This window comes from Eremomyces bilateralis (assembly GCF_010015585.1).
Source record: "Eremomyces bilateralis CBS 781.70 unplaced genomic scaffold P152scaffold_7, whole genome shotgun sequence".
NCBI classification, from domain to species: Eukaryota; Fungi; Ascomycota; class Dothideomycetes; order Eremomycetales; family Eremomycetaceae; genus Eremomyces; species Eremomyces bilateralis.
Genome location: NW_022985073.1, coordinates 686,348 through 700,968, shown reverse-complemented (window position 1 = coordinate 700,968; position 14,621 = coordinate 686,348). Strand labels below are relative to the sequence as shown.

General features: G+C 51.1%; 7 protein-coding genes across 7 annotated transcripts; 4 read left to right on the top strand and 3 right to left on the bottom strand.

The window, feature by feature from the left end:
* Positions 1–403: 403 nt before the first annotated feature.
* Positions 404–3,255, top strand: P152DRAFT_457716 (uncharacterized protein). The gene is made up of 2 exons (XM_033679287.1): positions 404–2,378; positions 2,431–3,255. Exons 1-2 carry the CDS (start codon positions 512–514, stop codon positions 2,778–2,780), a joined length of 2,217 nt encoding a protein of 738 aa, XP_033534985.1. The 5' UTR covers positions 404–511; the 3' UTR covers positions 2,781–3,255.
* Positions 2,836–5,672, bottom strand: P152DRAFT_457715 (acetoacetyl-CoA synthetase-like protein). Its single transcript, XM_033679286.1, has 5 exons — positions 4,932–5,672; positions 4,194–4,824; positions 3,900–4,105; positions 3,531–3,845; positions 2,836–3,479 (listed from the first exon to the last, which is right to left on the bottom strand). The coding sequence occupies exons 1-5, from the start codon at positions 5,374–5,376 to the stop codon at positions 3,079–3,081; spliced, it is 1,998 nt and encodes a 665-aa protein (XP_033534984.1). The 5' UTR covers positions 5,377–5,672; the 3' UTR covers positions 2,836–3,078.
* A 535-nt stretch (positions 5,673–6,207) lies between these two features.
* P152DRAFT_395399 (uncharacterized protein) lies at positions 6,208–6,843 on the top strand (the record flags this gene model as incomplete). The annotated part of the gene is made up of 1 exon (XM_033676302.1): positions 6,208–6,843. A coding segment is annotated over one exon (636 nt), but the record flags the coding sequence as incomplete, so codon positions are not given.
* Positions 6,844–7,175: 332 nt separating this feature from the next.
* P152DRAFT_457714 (uncharacterized protein) lies at positions 7,176–7,981 on the bottom strand. Its single transcript, XM_033679285.1, has 2 exons — positions 7,959–7,981; positions 7,176–7,891 (listed from the first exon to the last, which is right to left on the bottom strand). Exon 2 carries the CDS (start codon positions 7,782–7,784, stop codon positions 7,278–7,280), a length of 507 nt encoding a protein of 168 aa, XP_033534982.1. The 5' UTR covers positions 7,785–7,891; positions 7,959–7,981; the 3' UTR covers positions 7,176–7,277.
* Positions 7,982–9,116: 1,135 nt separating this feature from the next.
* Positions 9,117–10,098, bottom strand: P152DRAFT_473084 (uncharacterized protein; the record flags this gene model as incomplete). Its single annotated transcript, XM_033681202.1, has 3 exons — positions 9,117–9,719; positions 9,808–9,885; positions 9,946–10,098. The coding sequence occupies 3 exons, from the start codon at positions 10,096–10,098 to the stop codon at positions 9,117–9,119; spliced, it is 834 nt and encodes a 277-aa protein (XP_033534981.1).
* P152DRAFT_513592 (Glyoxalase/Bleomycin resistance protein/Dihydroxybiphenyl dioxygenase) lies at positions 10,021–11,666 on the top strand. The gene is made up of 3 exons (XM_033682808.1): positions 10,021–11,053; positions 11,112–11,287; positions 11,356–11,666. Exons 1-3 carry the CDS (start codon positions 10,388–10,390, stop codon positions 11,567–11,569), a joined length of 1,056 nt encoding a protein of 351 aa, XP_033534980.1. The 5' UTR covers positions 10,021–10,387; the 3' UTR covers positions 11,570–11,666.
* Positions 11,667–12,076: 410 nt separating this feature from the next.
* On the top strand, positions 12,077–14,328 carry P152DRAFT_481449 (uncharacterized protein). Its single transcript, XM_033681820.1, has 5 exons — positions 12,077–12,167; positions 12,218–12,428; positions 12,516–12,592; positions 12,646–12,965; positions 13,016–14,328. The coding sequence occupies exons 1-5, from the start codon at positions 12,165–12,167 to the stop codon at positions 14,217–14,219; spliced, it is 1,815 nt and encodes a 604-aa protein (XP_033534979.1). The 5' UTR covers positions 12,077–12,164; the 3' UTR covers positions 14,220–14,328.
* Positions 14,329–14,621: the final 293 nt, after the last annotated feature.

Below are 14,621 nucleotides of genomic sequence, written 5' to 3'. Positions count from 1 at the left end.
TCGTCAGAGGCGAAGAGCGGCTCATCAGCCCGCCAATCTATTTAATATTGATGTAATTTCATATAGGGGAAGATTAGCCTATTTCCTACGTGTTTCTATGCTAAATCCGCAAAAATAGCGTGTTTTCATATATGTATACAGAATGGTAGACCTTACCTCAGATTCGTGTACATTGAGGTGGATAGCGCCTATTACTTGTAATGGGCGTGGGGTGCGAGTATACCTTGTTAGTTGTTATACAGAGGCAGGTTTTACATGTAATTTCCATCCCTGCTCCTGACCACTTCCAAACGCCACAGATGGCTCAATTGCCCCGCCCCATCTGTGAGCCAGAACCTCGGGCGGGAAGATCCTTGCGGGTCAGCTTCCCCACACAAGTGGAAGAACTTCACCACCCTCATCCTGCCACTGGGGACATGAAGTTGAGCCGAAGCTTCCGAATAATCATGAATGCTATCGCATTGTCCGGATCCAGACGCTACCATATCGCACATGGTCCGCCTCCTTGACCATGGCACAGACCGACGAAGTCCAATGGAGCCGTTCTCAATTTCCATGGCAGACGATTCCACGCGCCTGTCAGGAATGCCACCGGAAGAAAACGAAATGCGATATGTCACGGCCGGCCTGTGGACTGTGTCGTCGGACTGGCAGCAAATGTTACTTTCCCATCAAGCGAAAGCCTCCATCTACCAGCAACAAGAGACGGAAAACCGGCCTGCGTGAGGTGGAAGGCAACATGGATCGGCTGCTGAGCGTCCTCAAGTCTCCCCGCGCTACCTACCTGCTTCGCGAACATGGCCTTGTCCCAAATCCGTCGCCGAGTCCGGGTGAAATCCGTGATCATGATCTCGTGTCGAATCTGTCTCCTAGATCTGGTGACGCTCGCCATCATGGTCTCGTTTCGAATCTATCTCCTACGGCCGGTGACGCAGTTGCCCCAGACGTTGTTTTGGCCGACTCGCCATCGCAATCAGACTTGGAAACCGTTTTCGCCCATGATCTCGCGAGCCTGGACGGCTCATCAGTGAGCGTGAGCCAGTTGGACAATGGCACTGGCGAGAATGTGGCAGGATCGGATGTCCCCGCTTCGACCAACAAGCAAGCACAGGCCCCAACCAAGTTGACCACCGAAGCACGCGTGTCCTGTGATGTGGCAATGCACTTGGTGGAAGTATTCTTTCTGCATATCCAGCCATGGCTGCCACTTCTCCACCGGCCTCGCTTCACGGCGTACTGTTCTCAGCATCTCAGTCACGAGCCCGATGCTCTGTCTAAGTTGCCTGTCGACATGAAACTATTGCTCTACAGTCTTTTTGCCCTGTCTGCGCGCCACTCTAATTCACCTCATTTCGACCTCATCGATCCGCGAGACCGAGATGAACCGTTTATGAAGGCAGCACGCCATGCCTATGCCGAGGCACGATCCACCAAAATATCTTCACTACAGTATGTGCAAGGTTGCATCTTGCTCGCTTTCAACGACTACACCTCGGAGCTGAATGCTCAAAGCTGGATCCTCACTGGCGTTTGCGTCCGGCTGGCCTACGAAATGGAACTGTTCGAAATCGACGACCCCGATTCTGAAGATCCGCAACTGGACTCAACACAGAAGGAGGAGATGCGTCGCGCCTGGTGGCTGATATGGGAGCTGGACACGTTCGGCTCCATGGTTAGCCAAAGACCATTCGCAGTGGACCGTCACCAGTTTTCTGTCAACCTGCCAGTATCGGACAACGCCTGGTTCTCCGGAAATATGTGTCAATCTGCCCTGCTTATGACATCTCATCATCAGTGTTGGAAATCCCTCCAGGCTGCAGAGAATCAGGATCCTCGCGCATGGTTCTTAGTGGCCAACCACCTTCTTTCACTGGTCTATCAAGAACTGAATAAAAAAAAGCAAGACCTCACGGAAGTGAAATATGTCTTAGAAGTTAGTGTGAACTGCTTCAGACTCTCACTGCCTCCCGAGTTCAACATTTCGACCAACCTGCCGACATTCGACCAACAATCATTTGGGACCTCTAATTGGATCATGGGGACCCATCTGCTCCTGAACCAGGCATACGCAATGATTGAGATGATGCCACTTAACAACGATGAAGGGCCGAGCTCTCTTTCCTGCTCAAGCCAAGTTGTCGAACATGCCAGCAGTGCACATGCAAAGTCGTTTACGCGAATCATTACGCGATGGCCAACAGACTATCTTGTGGCAGCGCATCCTTTTTTTCTTTGCATGATGCTACCTATCCATTTTCCAATGGATATCTCAACAGCCCTGGCAAAAGTGGCGAGAGATTTTGAGGCTATAGGGCGATTGGCAGAACTGATCTTCGCCCATTTTGCCGGGAAGTGGAAACTTGCATCTGAAACATTAGGTACGTGGCTTCGTCCTGATTGATGCATCGATGGATGCTAAATCCTTGCAAGCTGTACTCCAGATGATGTGCCTCCAGGGCGGCGGCACGGCAGACCATGCGCTTGTCAAGCGCTTCTCTGTGTTCTTTCCGAGGCGCAAGGGGGCTGGCAGCAATCGTCCCTCGAACGTGTCCCAGCCCGGCACCCAAGTACATGGTCTCGACTACGCTGAAACAGTGCTCGAGGGATACAATTTTTTTGGACAAATCGACTGGCCTGCTGATATTGATAACATGAACGAGATTCCCCCTTCCTTAGAGGACAAGTATAGCCAGCTTCCGGGACCACCTGAGGCGCCAGCATACGAGCAGCCTTTGCATGAACGTAGAACTCCCGTGCTTTCTGCAGACTTTCAGTTATAATGCAGACTGGTGGGGGGGTTTATACCAGTACAAGTAAGGGTCTACATGATTCCAGGCAGTATCTCCGGGGTTGAAGGCTGGTACTCAGGTCAGGACATGATTGGGGACTCCCCCAGTCTGTATTATATCTTAAATTCTACGGTAATTCACCGCCTGTTGATCAAGCAACAGGAGTTCAGTGACCTAGTTGGCTCTACTCTTGTACCCAGACCGAACCGTATCTAGGACAAACTAGTTGACATGACTAATAGAACATCAAAAATTCCATTCCATTCTCTGGAAACCCCCCAAAAGCACTTCAGAGCTTGCTTTGCGCTGCTTCCGCGGCGCCGAGCCTGAAGTTCTCATATTCCTTCAGACACTCTGGATTTATCGCGGTTCGCGCTTCACCGACGGATTTCCCGGCCACAATATCCCTCACTAGATTCTCAATACGCTTTCCGTTCACGGTATAGGGAATACCGTGCACCTCGTGTATCCCACCCGGAACGTGTCTCAGACTGAGTGATCGCGATATTTCCTGCTTGATCCTGGACAAAAGACTGTCGTCAAGCCGCTTGCCAGCGGCCATCATAATGAAAAGCAAGACTTGCTCATCCTGAAAGGTGGGTGGAAGCTTCTGTGCAACGCAGAGGAAATCTTGGAGTTCTTCAAACTTGTCCAAGATGCCATAAATTTCTGCGCTGCCAAACCGCACGCCTGGATTTGTCAGTGAAGTGTTCTCGATCATTTGCCGGGTGGGACACATACCTCCAGGGTTAAGGACGCCGTCGCTTCTGCCCAGAATCTCATAACCATTGGTCCCGGGGATTTTCCTGATGAAGTCCCCGTGGTACCATACGCCGGGATACTGCTCAAAATAAGCTGCACGGTACTTGGCCTTGCCATTCTCACCCCAGAACCCTATTGGCATGCTGAAAAAGGGCTTCGTAATAACGAGATCACCTTTCTCGCCGGAGTCTTCAATATTCCTCCCCGAACTGTCCCAGATTTCGACCTTCATGCCTAGGTTTGGCACGGAGATCTCACCAGGGTAGATATTGGTTATCGGACTGCCGGAGACAACTTCAAATGGTCAGAAGTCTAGCTGCACATCAGATAGATGAGTCATATACTCACTCCCTCCGACCAGGTCAGTACCCCCCGAACCGCTGGTTAGTCCTACTCCAGCCGGAAACGTGTCTGCGAACCATCGATGGAGCTCGGCGCTGAGGGGCGATCCTGCAGAACCGACATGACAGAGACTCGGAAGGTCCATGTCCTTGGGAAGCCCAGAGCGTCTCAGGGCGGCGAGGAATTTTGGACTTGTTCCCCAGTGGGTGACACTATGGCAAAGAGGTCAGTACCAAGGCCGGCGCTGCACAACCGCTGGGCTCGACAGCGACCGAGGGTCTTCGATCGTGGCACACTCACTCCTGTTTCTTGATCAACTCGATTTGCGCACTCGGCGTGGGATGAAGCGGACTGCCATCATAAAGAATGATTCGCCCACCCACGCTCAATACTGCCACGACCCAATTCCACATCATCCAACCAGTCGTCGTGTATTGATAATAAGTCGAGTTGGGTTTGACGTCCCCGGTGAGGATGAGTTCTTTCTTTTGTTGCAGGAGTGCTCGACCTGCTGCATGCGTGATGCATTTTGGAGTCCCCGTCGTGCCGGAGGTGTACAGGATGTAGATCGGGTGGTCGAAGGGAAGCTGCTCGTATCGGGGACTTGTTGCACGGGTGGCCGCAAGCACAGAGTTGGCCGATTTCACGTTTTGGCCCTCAAAGATGGGACCATTGGCCACCAAGGTATGTTGAAGCTCGGGGACCAGCTCAGATAGCTTTTTGTTTGCTTCAAATAGTCGTTTCCGCAAATCTATTTTCTTGCCTGCATAGGTGACGACGGTATCACAAACCAAAACCTTAGGTCGAACCTGTTTGTACCTCTCGATAATACCAGTGGCACCCATGTCAGGTGAGGTCGACGAGAAAATCGCCCCGATAGAGCCAGCAGCCAGGAGAACAAGGAGGCAGTCGAGTTTGTTGGGTAGCACAGCTATCGATGCTCAGTATCTTTCCAAGCACAGATGTTCGAAATCTCAACCCAAAATGTGAGGCGGGGGGAGGTGAAAAGAAGCAAAGTAAAAAATGGCTGAAACCTACTAGCAACTCTGTCTCCCACTCCAACACCCATGTTCCGCAACGCCGTAGCCCAGAGTGCTGTCTGTCTCTCGAGCTCGAGGAACGTGATATCGACACTCGTACTCGGGTCTTCGTCACAGACAGTAACGGCAATACCGTTCGGTCGCAACCCGAGTCCAGGCTTAAGGATATTCTCGGTGTAATTCAACCGGGCACCGGGAAACCACCGTGGCGGCGGATACATGGTGTCGACTCCATCGGCTGGTCGAAGGTACGGGGTCGAAGCGTGGATGCCGGCAAAAACGAAAAGAGCTTCGGCAAAGTCCGGGATGTTCATGACAGACCATTTGTGTAGGTCATCGTATGTCTGAAGATTCAAGGAATATGTCCGATTGACGTACAGCCGAAAGGTGTGGATGCCAGTGTGTCGCGTATTGCTAGGTACCCAAATCGGTTCCGAGCCCATGGTTGCTGTATTCTGGTCCGGAGCAGGAGATATCCTGACTTAATTTTCGGTAGACAAGTGAGTACCGTATAGGTCTGATAAAGGAGTGAAGGAAGTGTCGGGAAAGCGGCGGCTGCAAATAACAATAATTGATTCTTATGATCTTATGGTGCACACCACTAGCCGGCCTTCATGAATGGGGCCGTCGGTCATCCAGAACGGTGCCGCCCGGTCAGCCGTCTTGTCTCCCATCCCGTGCCCTGCGTCGGCTGCCGGCGCGGTCAGAGTAAGGAATGCGTGCCTATGTCCCGAGTACCGTACCAGTGCTCTGTAAAATGGGGCTCCGGAGGCGCAGACGGGGCGCGCCGCCCCCACAGACTTTGACCGGGATGCCGTGTTCACCGGCAGGTACCGGTAAACCGGACACTGCCAATGCTGCCAATACCTATCATACATGGGTGACAACCCAATCACAGCTGTAGTTCATCTGGGGATGTTGATATCCAGACTACGACAATACCAGAAATTGCACCAAATGTACGGAGTAGGTTCCATAGAAAAGATATTATTATTATTAATAATTCTATTTAACGCCTGATTCGGTCCCTATTGGTCTATGCAGGCTGTACGGCAACTATGGAGGATAAAAAACCCCAGTAGGGGAAAACCTTCACGTTATTCCGTGCTGGCGCCGTGGGATGCCTTGGACCTTGGCAATTTCTAGGGTGCTTTGCGTGATATCGTGCCGGTTGGCACTTGCTGCGCTGTTTCTGGCATTCTGGTCCCCTTTCGCCGTGTTGGTGGGTGTTCCTCCTTGGGTTGTATGCGGCGCCTTATTGCTCTCGCGATTGTATCAGATATAGCGACGAAGTCCATTTCGGGATGGGGCCTCAAGGGAAGCTCGTTATTATCCGGAAACGCGGCGAACGGTACTGTCCCAAGTGTATCCAACGCGTGGAGGAACGGGACGACGCAGAGAAGCTCAAAGTCCACGCATGGGCCGCGGTGGGCTACGACTTCAAGTCCCTCCTTACCTTTTACGAGATACCGACGAATAAAAACGGGAAGAAGACGCAGGACGTTTATCTCAAGGAGATACTCCAGACGGAAGTTCAGGAATGGGTCGACCGTGGAGATTTCTTCGTTTTAGAGGAGGATCAAGACTCAGGCCACGCACCGCCGCGGTCAAGGAAAAAAGGCAATGCCGTACAACAATGGAAAGAGCAAAATGGCGTACATTCGTACTTTAATTGCGCAGGATCGCCGGATCTTGCGATCATCGAGGACTGTTGGCAACCGACGAAGCAATACGTACGGAAATATCGCCATTTCAATCCCGAAGAAACTCGTGAATTAGCGATCGAGGCCTGGGGAGAGCTTAAACAGGAATGGATTAATAAACGGGTACTTTCTATGCCTGATCGACTTCGAAAGGTGATCGAGGCTGGTGGTCAACTGATTGGTTATGGGGGCGGAATGGCGGGCTAACCGCCGCGTTTTTTACCTATAGACTGTTTGTATAAGACTTAATAACGTCACCTTCCATTTTGACGTGGATTGACAGCGTTATTGTGAATATATCTGTTTTTATATAGAAATCTGTACGGGTGGTGGCGCCAAGCCCAATGTGAGTCCTGCTATTTTTGTCCTCCGCGGGGCGCCCACCAAAATGCTTGCAAAAGGCCCTCAGACGGCATCTGAAAGATGCCTGCACCGCCACAACTATCTTGCAGATCCCGTCTGAGTCCCAACTGAGATAACTTGCCACAGCATCAGTCTCAGACAAAAGTACACAGATCATGTCATGCAGACCCCCATTAAATTGTGTTCTGCACATGCCTCACCAACCAATCGCCAGCTGTCCACCCGGCTTTGCAAAATCTATGTCCTGACAAAGACTTATTACAACGCACTATCTCTTCTCAAAGATTCTCCTGCGGCGTCGTCTTATCGTTGTAAGGCAGTCTCCTCCACCGCAACTGAAGCACCCTTCGCTCCGTACCGATAGCCACTGTCCCCTCTACGCCCAGGACCAGGTACTTGCCGTCGCTTTCGTTGCTAAATCCTACGAGCCGCCTCTGCTTATCCCCTCTTAAGGACGGCAGACTCGCATTGCGCATATGATGTATAAGGATTGGCCGACCCTTTTCGTCCCCGCGCTCGTCCAAGTAAAACTGGCCCGTATAACCGATGAATTTCTTGCCGACCTGGGCCCATTCGTTCGCGGTCCCTTGGGCGGTGTCAAATGCCGCCTGGTTCGGCTTCAGGAGTTGCGCCGACATGTACCCGTCCGGTGTGTACATGATGATGCCCGTTGCATTGGGGCCCATAGGGTGGACCTTATTAGAAGGATCGTCGGGGAGATACGCGACGTATTCGATGAGCTCCCACGCGCCGATAAGCTGCTGGCGGATCGATTCGTGTGCCATTCCGTCGGTAAGGTATCCTTAAACGCCAGTTGGGGGGATAAACGAAGATATTCAGATTTATATAGATGGTTGATATAAGCTCTCGCAGGGGCTCTTAAGCTCAGAAGGTAACTCACCACAAGAGGGTATATATGCTGGGACGACAATCAAGGATCCAGGTGCGTACTAATATAGCCTTAGCCGAACTCACCCTCCGACTCGGTATCCGTCAGCCGAGCAAATTCCCGTCATAAGCCGGAACGGGGTGGGTACGAATAGTTAGGGGGGAGATGATTGAGGATTCGACGGTTATAGAGCAGGGAGTTATACCAAAAGCCGCAAATTACCGAGGACTTCCGAAATGACATGGACGTCAAGGTCTGAGCGACGAACTTGGATACCTAAATCCCGTACTCTAAGAGCTCTCCGCGCTCCAAGAGGTAAAATAACCGCTATAACAACTGCTTGTTGTGAGCTGGTATCAGGGATGCGTCACGTGGGTTTAAATCTCTTAGAGAGGAGTATCAGCTGGGAAGCGCACAAGGTGAAGCAGAGGTATGGGTAGACGAAGATATCAATTTACAACTAGAGCTAACTTAGTCGAAAGCAACCTCGATGTGTACATACACGGTGATTCAATTCCTTCATCCTGCTCACTCTGCTCACAGTGATGAAGAGTGATCAGTGGGTGTGCTCACGATGCCTGATAGTGAGCACCAACAAACTGCTCACTCACTTGAAGGTGAGCAAGTCGCGCGATCCTAAACTTCGTCTGGGGTAGCAACCCCATCACCTGTCGGAGCCCGACGCACGATTGGACTGACCCGGAACATTACTGATGCAGGATCAGTCTCAGTCTCAGTCACAAGGTACGCAGATCTCTTCACAAATCCCCGTTAATTGTGCCACACCAACCAATCGCCAGCTACTCACCCGGCTCCGCAAATTTGTGTACTGACAGACACCAAATTTAACGAGGAGCGAAGGGAAGCGGAACGAAAGTACAGATAGGTTTGGGATACGGGGAGGGTTCGACATTTCTTTCTCCAAAGACCCGACGAACTCGTCGATATAGAGGGTTTAGAGTTGAAACCGGGCCGAGAGAAAGCCCTGGGTGCGAGTTAGGGAGAACTTAATCGGATGTAGCCACGCTGTAATTACCACAACGGGAAATTTTCCCACCAGCTCGATCCCCTACAGCACCATATCACCATCTTCACCACCATCCCCATGCGTTCAACCCGCCCTAAGGGGATGTACTCGGGCTCTACAGCTTAACAGTCGAACCGAAGCCTTATACTAGCAGAAGAGAAGCCTTTGATTATCAGACTATTAGTTATTTTGCCTGGGCGACTACATTTTGGAAGCATGATCCTCGTACTTGATAATGTTGGACAGCTTCATCACTCCTTCGATCTCGACCTCGACCATATCACCGTCCTGTAGGAAGAGGTTCCTGAAAAAGCCGACGCCAGCTGGTGTGCCCGTCATGATAATGGTTCCTGCGCGCACGGTGGTACCCCGAGTCAAGTGTCGCAGAATCGCCTTCACCGACCATATCATGTCATCAGTGTCCGTCTCCTGCACCGTCTTCCCGTTCACCCTCGTGACATATTTCAGGCTTTGCGGATCCTTGATGACGCTCGAACTGACAATATAAGGACCGATGGGTGCAAACTTGTCGAACGACTTCGCATATGAATATTGACCACCGCCGGCTTTGGGAAGTTGGTAGTTTCGTGCTGAGACATCGTTTCCGGCCGTGTATCCAAGGACATATTCGCTGAGATCAACGTCTTCAGGAAGATTCTTACAGTCCTTGCTAATTACCACGACCAATTCCCCTTCATAGTCCAGCATGGATTGAGCGCCTGGGCTGATAGGAATCGCTTCGCCGGGTCCCGCAAGGGCATCCGAGGGCTTGGTGAAGACCACGGGATAATCTGGAATTTCAAGCTGAACAAGCCCGCCGTCAGCGATTACGTTGCCAGACAAAACCTCGGCACCAAAGCAATGAGGAAAACATCATGAGCATTTGGCTTACTGAAGCTTCAGTTGCATGTTTCTTGTAGTTGAGTCCGATGCATAGTATAATCGGCGTCTTCTCCAAGGGGCAAAGGAGCTACGGAGATAAGAACGTCAGAATTACCGGCTGTGTGTAGTGTGGCCTGAGGAAACTTACCTTGTTCACCGTATCAATATCCCCTTGTGGCTGAAAGCCACCAAGACCGCCGCTCAATCTGCGCACTTTGAAGCCGGTTTCAGCTGTCTCTATCAGATCCCCATAATAGATCGAGCCTTCCACCTGGTATCGAACAAGCTTCTCGAATGCCATATTTGCGTTGTATGCACGAAGCCCTTGCAAAATATTGCCGTCGTCGAGAACAATGGTTCTGGAAACCGTTTCTACTTTAACAGCTGCACACCGGCAGCCACACCGGATCGCGGTATACCGTCGTATGCCGCCCAACATCGGGCCCAGAAGCACGTTCCCAACTGTGTTGTGAAACCGGTTTGGTCAAAGGGAATATAATCTCTCTAAATCAAATCAAATCAAATTCAAATTCAAAGTCTAGCCGTCTAGTTCAACAATCATCAGAGCACTCATTGACGACGAATTTGACATGGTTTCTGACAAGATCCGCGTTGTGCGCTTGTCGCACGTCCACTACAAGCACCCTGACCTAGCCAAAGCAGTCAAATTCTTTGGAGACTTTGGCTTGGTGACAGAAGATGAACGGGATGGCCGCACATTTCTACGCGGGTATGGCGCACAGCCTTTCGTCCATCTAGCAGAGCAGTCTCCGGATGAAAAGAGGCACTTCGCCGGAGGTTACTGGGTTGTGGATAGCGAAGCTGAGCTGGAAAAGGCAGCATCTCTCCCGGGCGCTTCGTCTATTCAGAACCTGGATGCCCCTGGTGGTGGCCGAGTGGTCACCGTGCCAGATCCCAACGGCAATACTGTCGGGTTTGTCTACGGACAAACCCTCCGCTCCCCGGATGTCGATGTCGGGGCCTTGGAGCGCAAGGACAGTGGCCATGCTTCCAACACAGCGGTTGAAAAACCGCGGAAGGGCGCTGTCCGACGGTTCCTACCCGGTGCCAGCCCTGTCCACAAGCTGGGCCATTACGGATATGTGGTACCACAGAACAAATTCGAGGAATCCTTTTCATGGTATACCACTACCATCAACCTTAAACCCACCGATGCTGTGTTCGACCCAGTCTCAAACAAGGATGATACTGTCTTCATGCACATTGACCTTGGAAGTCAGTACGCCGATCATCATGTACGTGCGGTTGTACATACGATTGACTGCTGGGATTTGATCATTCTAATTCAGACAGAGCTTTTTCCTCGCCGCTAGCAAGCAAGCGCCACATGCTCACGTACACCATTCAAGCTACGAAGTCAACGACTTTGACACGCAGAGGTTGGGGCACGATCACCTACAAAGGAACGGCTGGACCAATTGCTGGGGCATTGGTAGACACGTTCTGGGTAGCCAAATCTTCGATTACTGGTAAAGAACAACCAAAGCTTAATCAAGTTGATATTGACATGGGTTTGTTGCTGACTGCGTATCTATAGGTTTGATGGATCTGGCAATGTGGTTGAGCACTATTCCGATGGAGATCTCGTCAATGAAGATACACCATTCGGCCGCGAAGCTGCGGCTCCAGATTCTCTCTATGTCTGGGGTCCCAACATCCCTCTAGCCTTTGTCACGGGCCGGATTGAGGACGCTGGCAAGCCGATTCCGTTGCCTCTTAATTTGGATGTGGCTAAACCAGCGCAATTGTGATGTGGGTGGTACATAACTGTGAATATTGGTTGGTTTGACCTAGTATACTCTATATTTGACCTCTTCAATCGCTGCTGGACATCATCTCGTATCATCCATCTGCGTAGCAAGTACGTTCTGTTTACTACCACGCTCGTGACATGCAGTATAAGTCAGTCGGGAGCCCAAAATTTGAGTTAGAGTCAATCATGAATCCGAAGTGACAATATATGCTAGACTCATTTCGGGGCCGCGGACCTAGACATGGTGGCAAACGGGACATTCCTCCAGAGAGAAGAGGGCTGAAGAGTGTTGGACGGAATGCTGTATCACGAGATATATCGTTCGAGGACGGTAAGGTAGGCTTTCTAGGGCAGAGCGCGCACCAACAAAGGCGGCTGGCCCGGAATACCGTCCCCACTACCAACTCCGCGCCGGTGCCGGGCTAACCTGGAGGGTTTATACCTGGTTGTCCGGCTCTTCACGACACGCTAGATATAGGTGCTCGAATCCATCTGATAGAACTCGCCGTTTTTGTTTTTCGGATCAAGGCACTGACCTCCGTACAACGCTTCGGGTAGTCTTCGCACTACACTCATTCTAGGAAGAATTTAATATGGTTGGCACCCCCGAACCCAAAGCAAGCAACCGACTCGACTGACCGAATAGGCAACTGTCGAGCATGAGGCACCGGTGTTGGTGGTCGGTGCTGGGCCGGCTGGTCTGATTGCCGCTTTGCAATTGGCGTCAAATGGCACCCGATGCATGTTGGTCGAGCGTAACTTCGACACGACTAAATGGCCAAAGATGGACATTACGAACTGCAGGAGTATGGAGATCTTGAAACGTCTCGGTATAGACCAAGGGCTTCGCGACGTTGGTATGTCTATCTTCTCCCCTAACGCTGATCTGCTCTCCTGGCCACACCCACTTTGAACCCCCTGAACAACTGCTTAAACGACATTAGGTGTTCCTCAGGATTACTCGTTTAATGTCAATTTTAGCACTGGCCTGTCTGACAATGGCAAGATAATGGGTAAATGGGTAGGTTAATGCATAAACCTGTTCGGGTTCGGTACCAATATTAACTCAAAAAGGAACTTCCATCGCCGAACAGCTGGCGGGCACGGATACGCGAGCAAAATGACGGTTCCATGCCACGTGAGCCGTATCAGAGATGCTCTCAAGCAATCTTTGAAGCCTGGTTGAAGCCTAAATTGCAAATCTCATCCAGCATCGAAACCTATTTCGGTTGGAAATTCGAAAGCTTGATCGAAAAGGAGTCCTATGTCGAATCCATCGTGGTCGATGCTGAAGGGATCCGGCATATCATTCGGTCCTTATATGTCATAGGATGCGATGGTGCAGGGAGCAAAGTCAGAACCGCCATTGGAAGCAAGTTAGAAGGCGGACCTGTGTAAGTATATCCACCTATCTCTTCATTCTCATCGCTAACTACGAGTTGAGACCTGCCGCGATGCATCTCATCCATTTCAAGTCAAGAGATCTGACGCGTTTGCACCAGCAGGGGCAATTTTGGCATATCTTCTTTGCGAGCGGCTCAGTCATCATTTCGCAAGACGAGAAGGATACTTGGACGGTCCACAACCCTGTCCCCTTGGGCACTGATGTCTCTAAAATTGACCCTTGCACTGCCATATATACCGCTCTTGGTGGTGAACTCACTCCATTTGAGATCAAAGTCGATGAGGTTTTGGTCACCAGCCTCTGGCGGCCAAACATTTATCTAGCGAATAATTACACGTCAAGCGGCGGACGGGTATTTATCTCTGGAGATGCGGCGCATCAGAACATTCCAACCGGCGGTTATGGCATGAACACGGCGGTGGGAGACAGTTTCGACATTGGCTGGAAAATTGCAGCAGTTGTACGTGGCCACGGAGGGCCGCATCTCCTGGATTCTTATGAAGCCGAACGACGACCTGTCGCTGCGAGGAATATCGAGCGTTCTGGAGTCCACCAAATGGTACATCACACCTACCGTCAATGGTGCCTTGCGGTACCAAAGATGGCCTCTCTAGATTCGGACGACGGAGCAGCGTTGAGAGCCAAAATTTCTGAGCATGTTGCAGCACACAACGGAGAAAACACGGATCACGGTATTGAGTTGGGGTACAGGTACAACAACTCTCCGTCGGTTATTAGCGAGGATCCGAAAGCAGAGCCGACATGGAACTACAAGCACTATGTCCCCTCGACGTGGCCCGGTGCCCGCGCTCCACATCTCTTTCTCTCTGACGGCCAGACAAGCATCTTCGACTTATTCGGCACCGGAAACGAGTACACCCTGGTCGATTTCACACCCGAAGCGGCCTATTTTCAAGCGTTTTCAACCGTTGCATCTGTGCAGGGCGTGCCACTGAAGTCGGTGCACCTTCCAAAGGAAAGAGCTGCACGAAAGGTATGGGAAAGAGATGCAGTCTTAGTCCGACCGGACGACCATGTTGCCTGGCGATGCCCAGAGAGCGCCTCAGCGGACACCATAGACGTGGCGGAGATCCTTTCCATCGTCGCTGGAAAAAAGCCGTCCGCAACATTCAATAGTGAGCGAGCACAACAAAATCTTCCGGGCTCCGAGAATGCATTCACCGGTACAGTTGGGATGGAAGCGCATGAAAAAGTTCAAGACCTTGCTGCATTCCAGCACTGATGGTTGGAATCATCGATATAGCTACCCGGTTATAGTTTCGTGGCTTTCCATGCTCTCCGCATTTACTTCTTCACCCGATATTTCTAGGTTTTAGTCATATAGAATACAGTACAAGTTCCTTAATCTAAGTCAATCATCAATGTCAATATTAGGTCGTATGCCAGATGGTCGGAGCCTATGCGCAAACCACAGAGGTTGTCACTGAAGGCTAGATGCCAAGAACCAACGATCTGTATAATGCCCAAGTAATCGAGACAGGCCATCGCCTGTACCTGTTCGATCGTTGATAACTTAATTGACGGGTTACTTGCAACCCATACTATTCACGGAAATGACACTCCAGTTGGCCCTGCGACAGCAAAACCTCACTGTCCCGTGAACGTCTACCTCGATGCGCTTTCA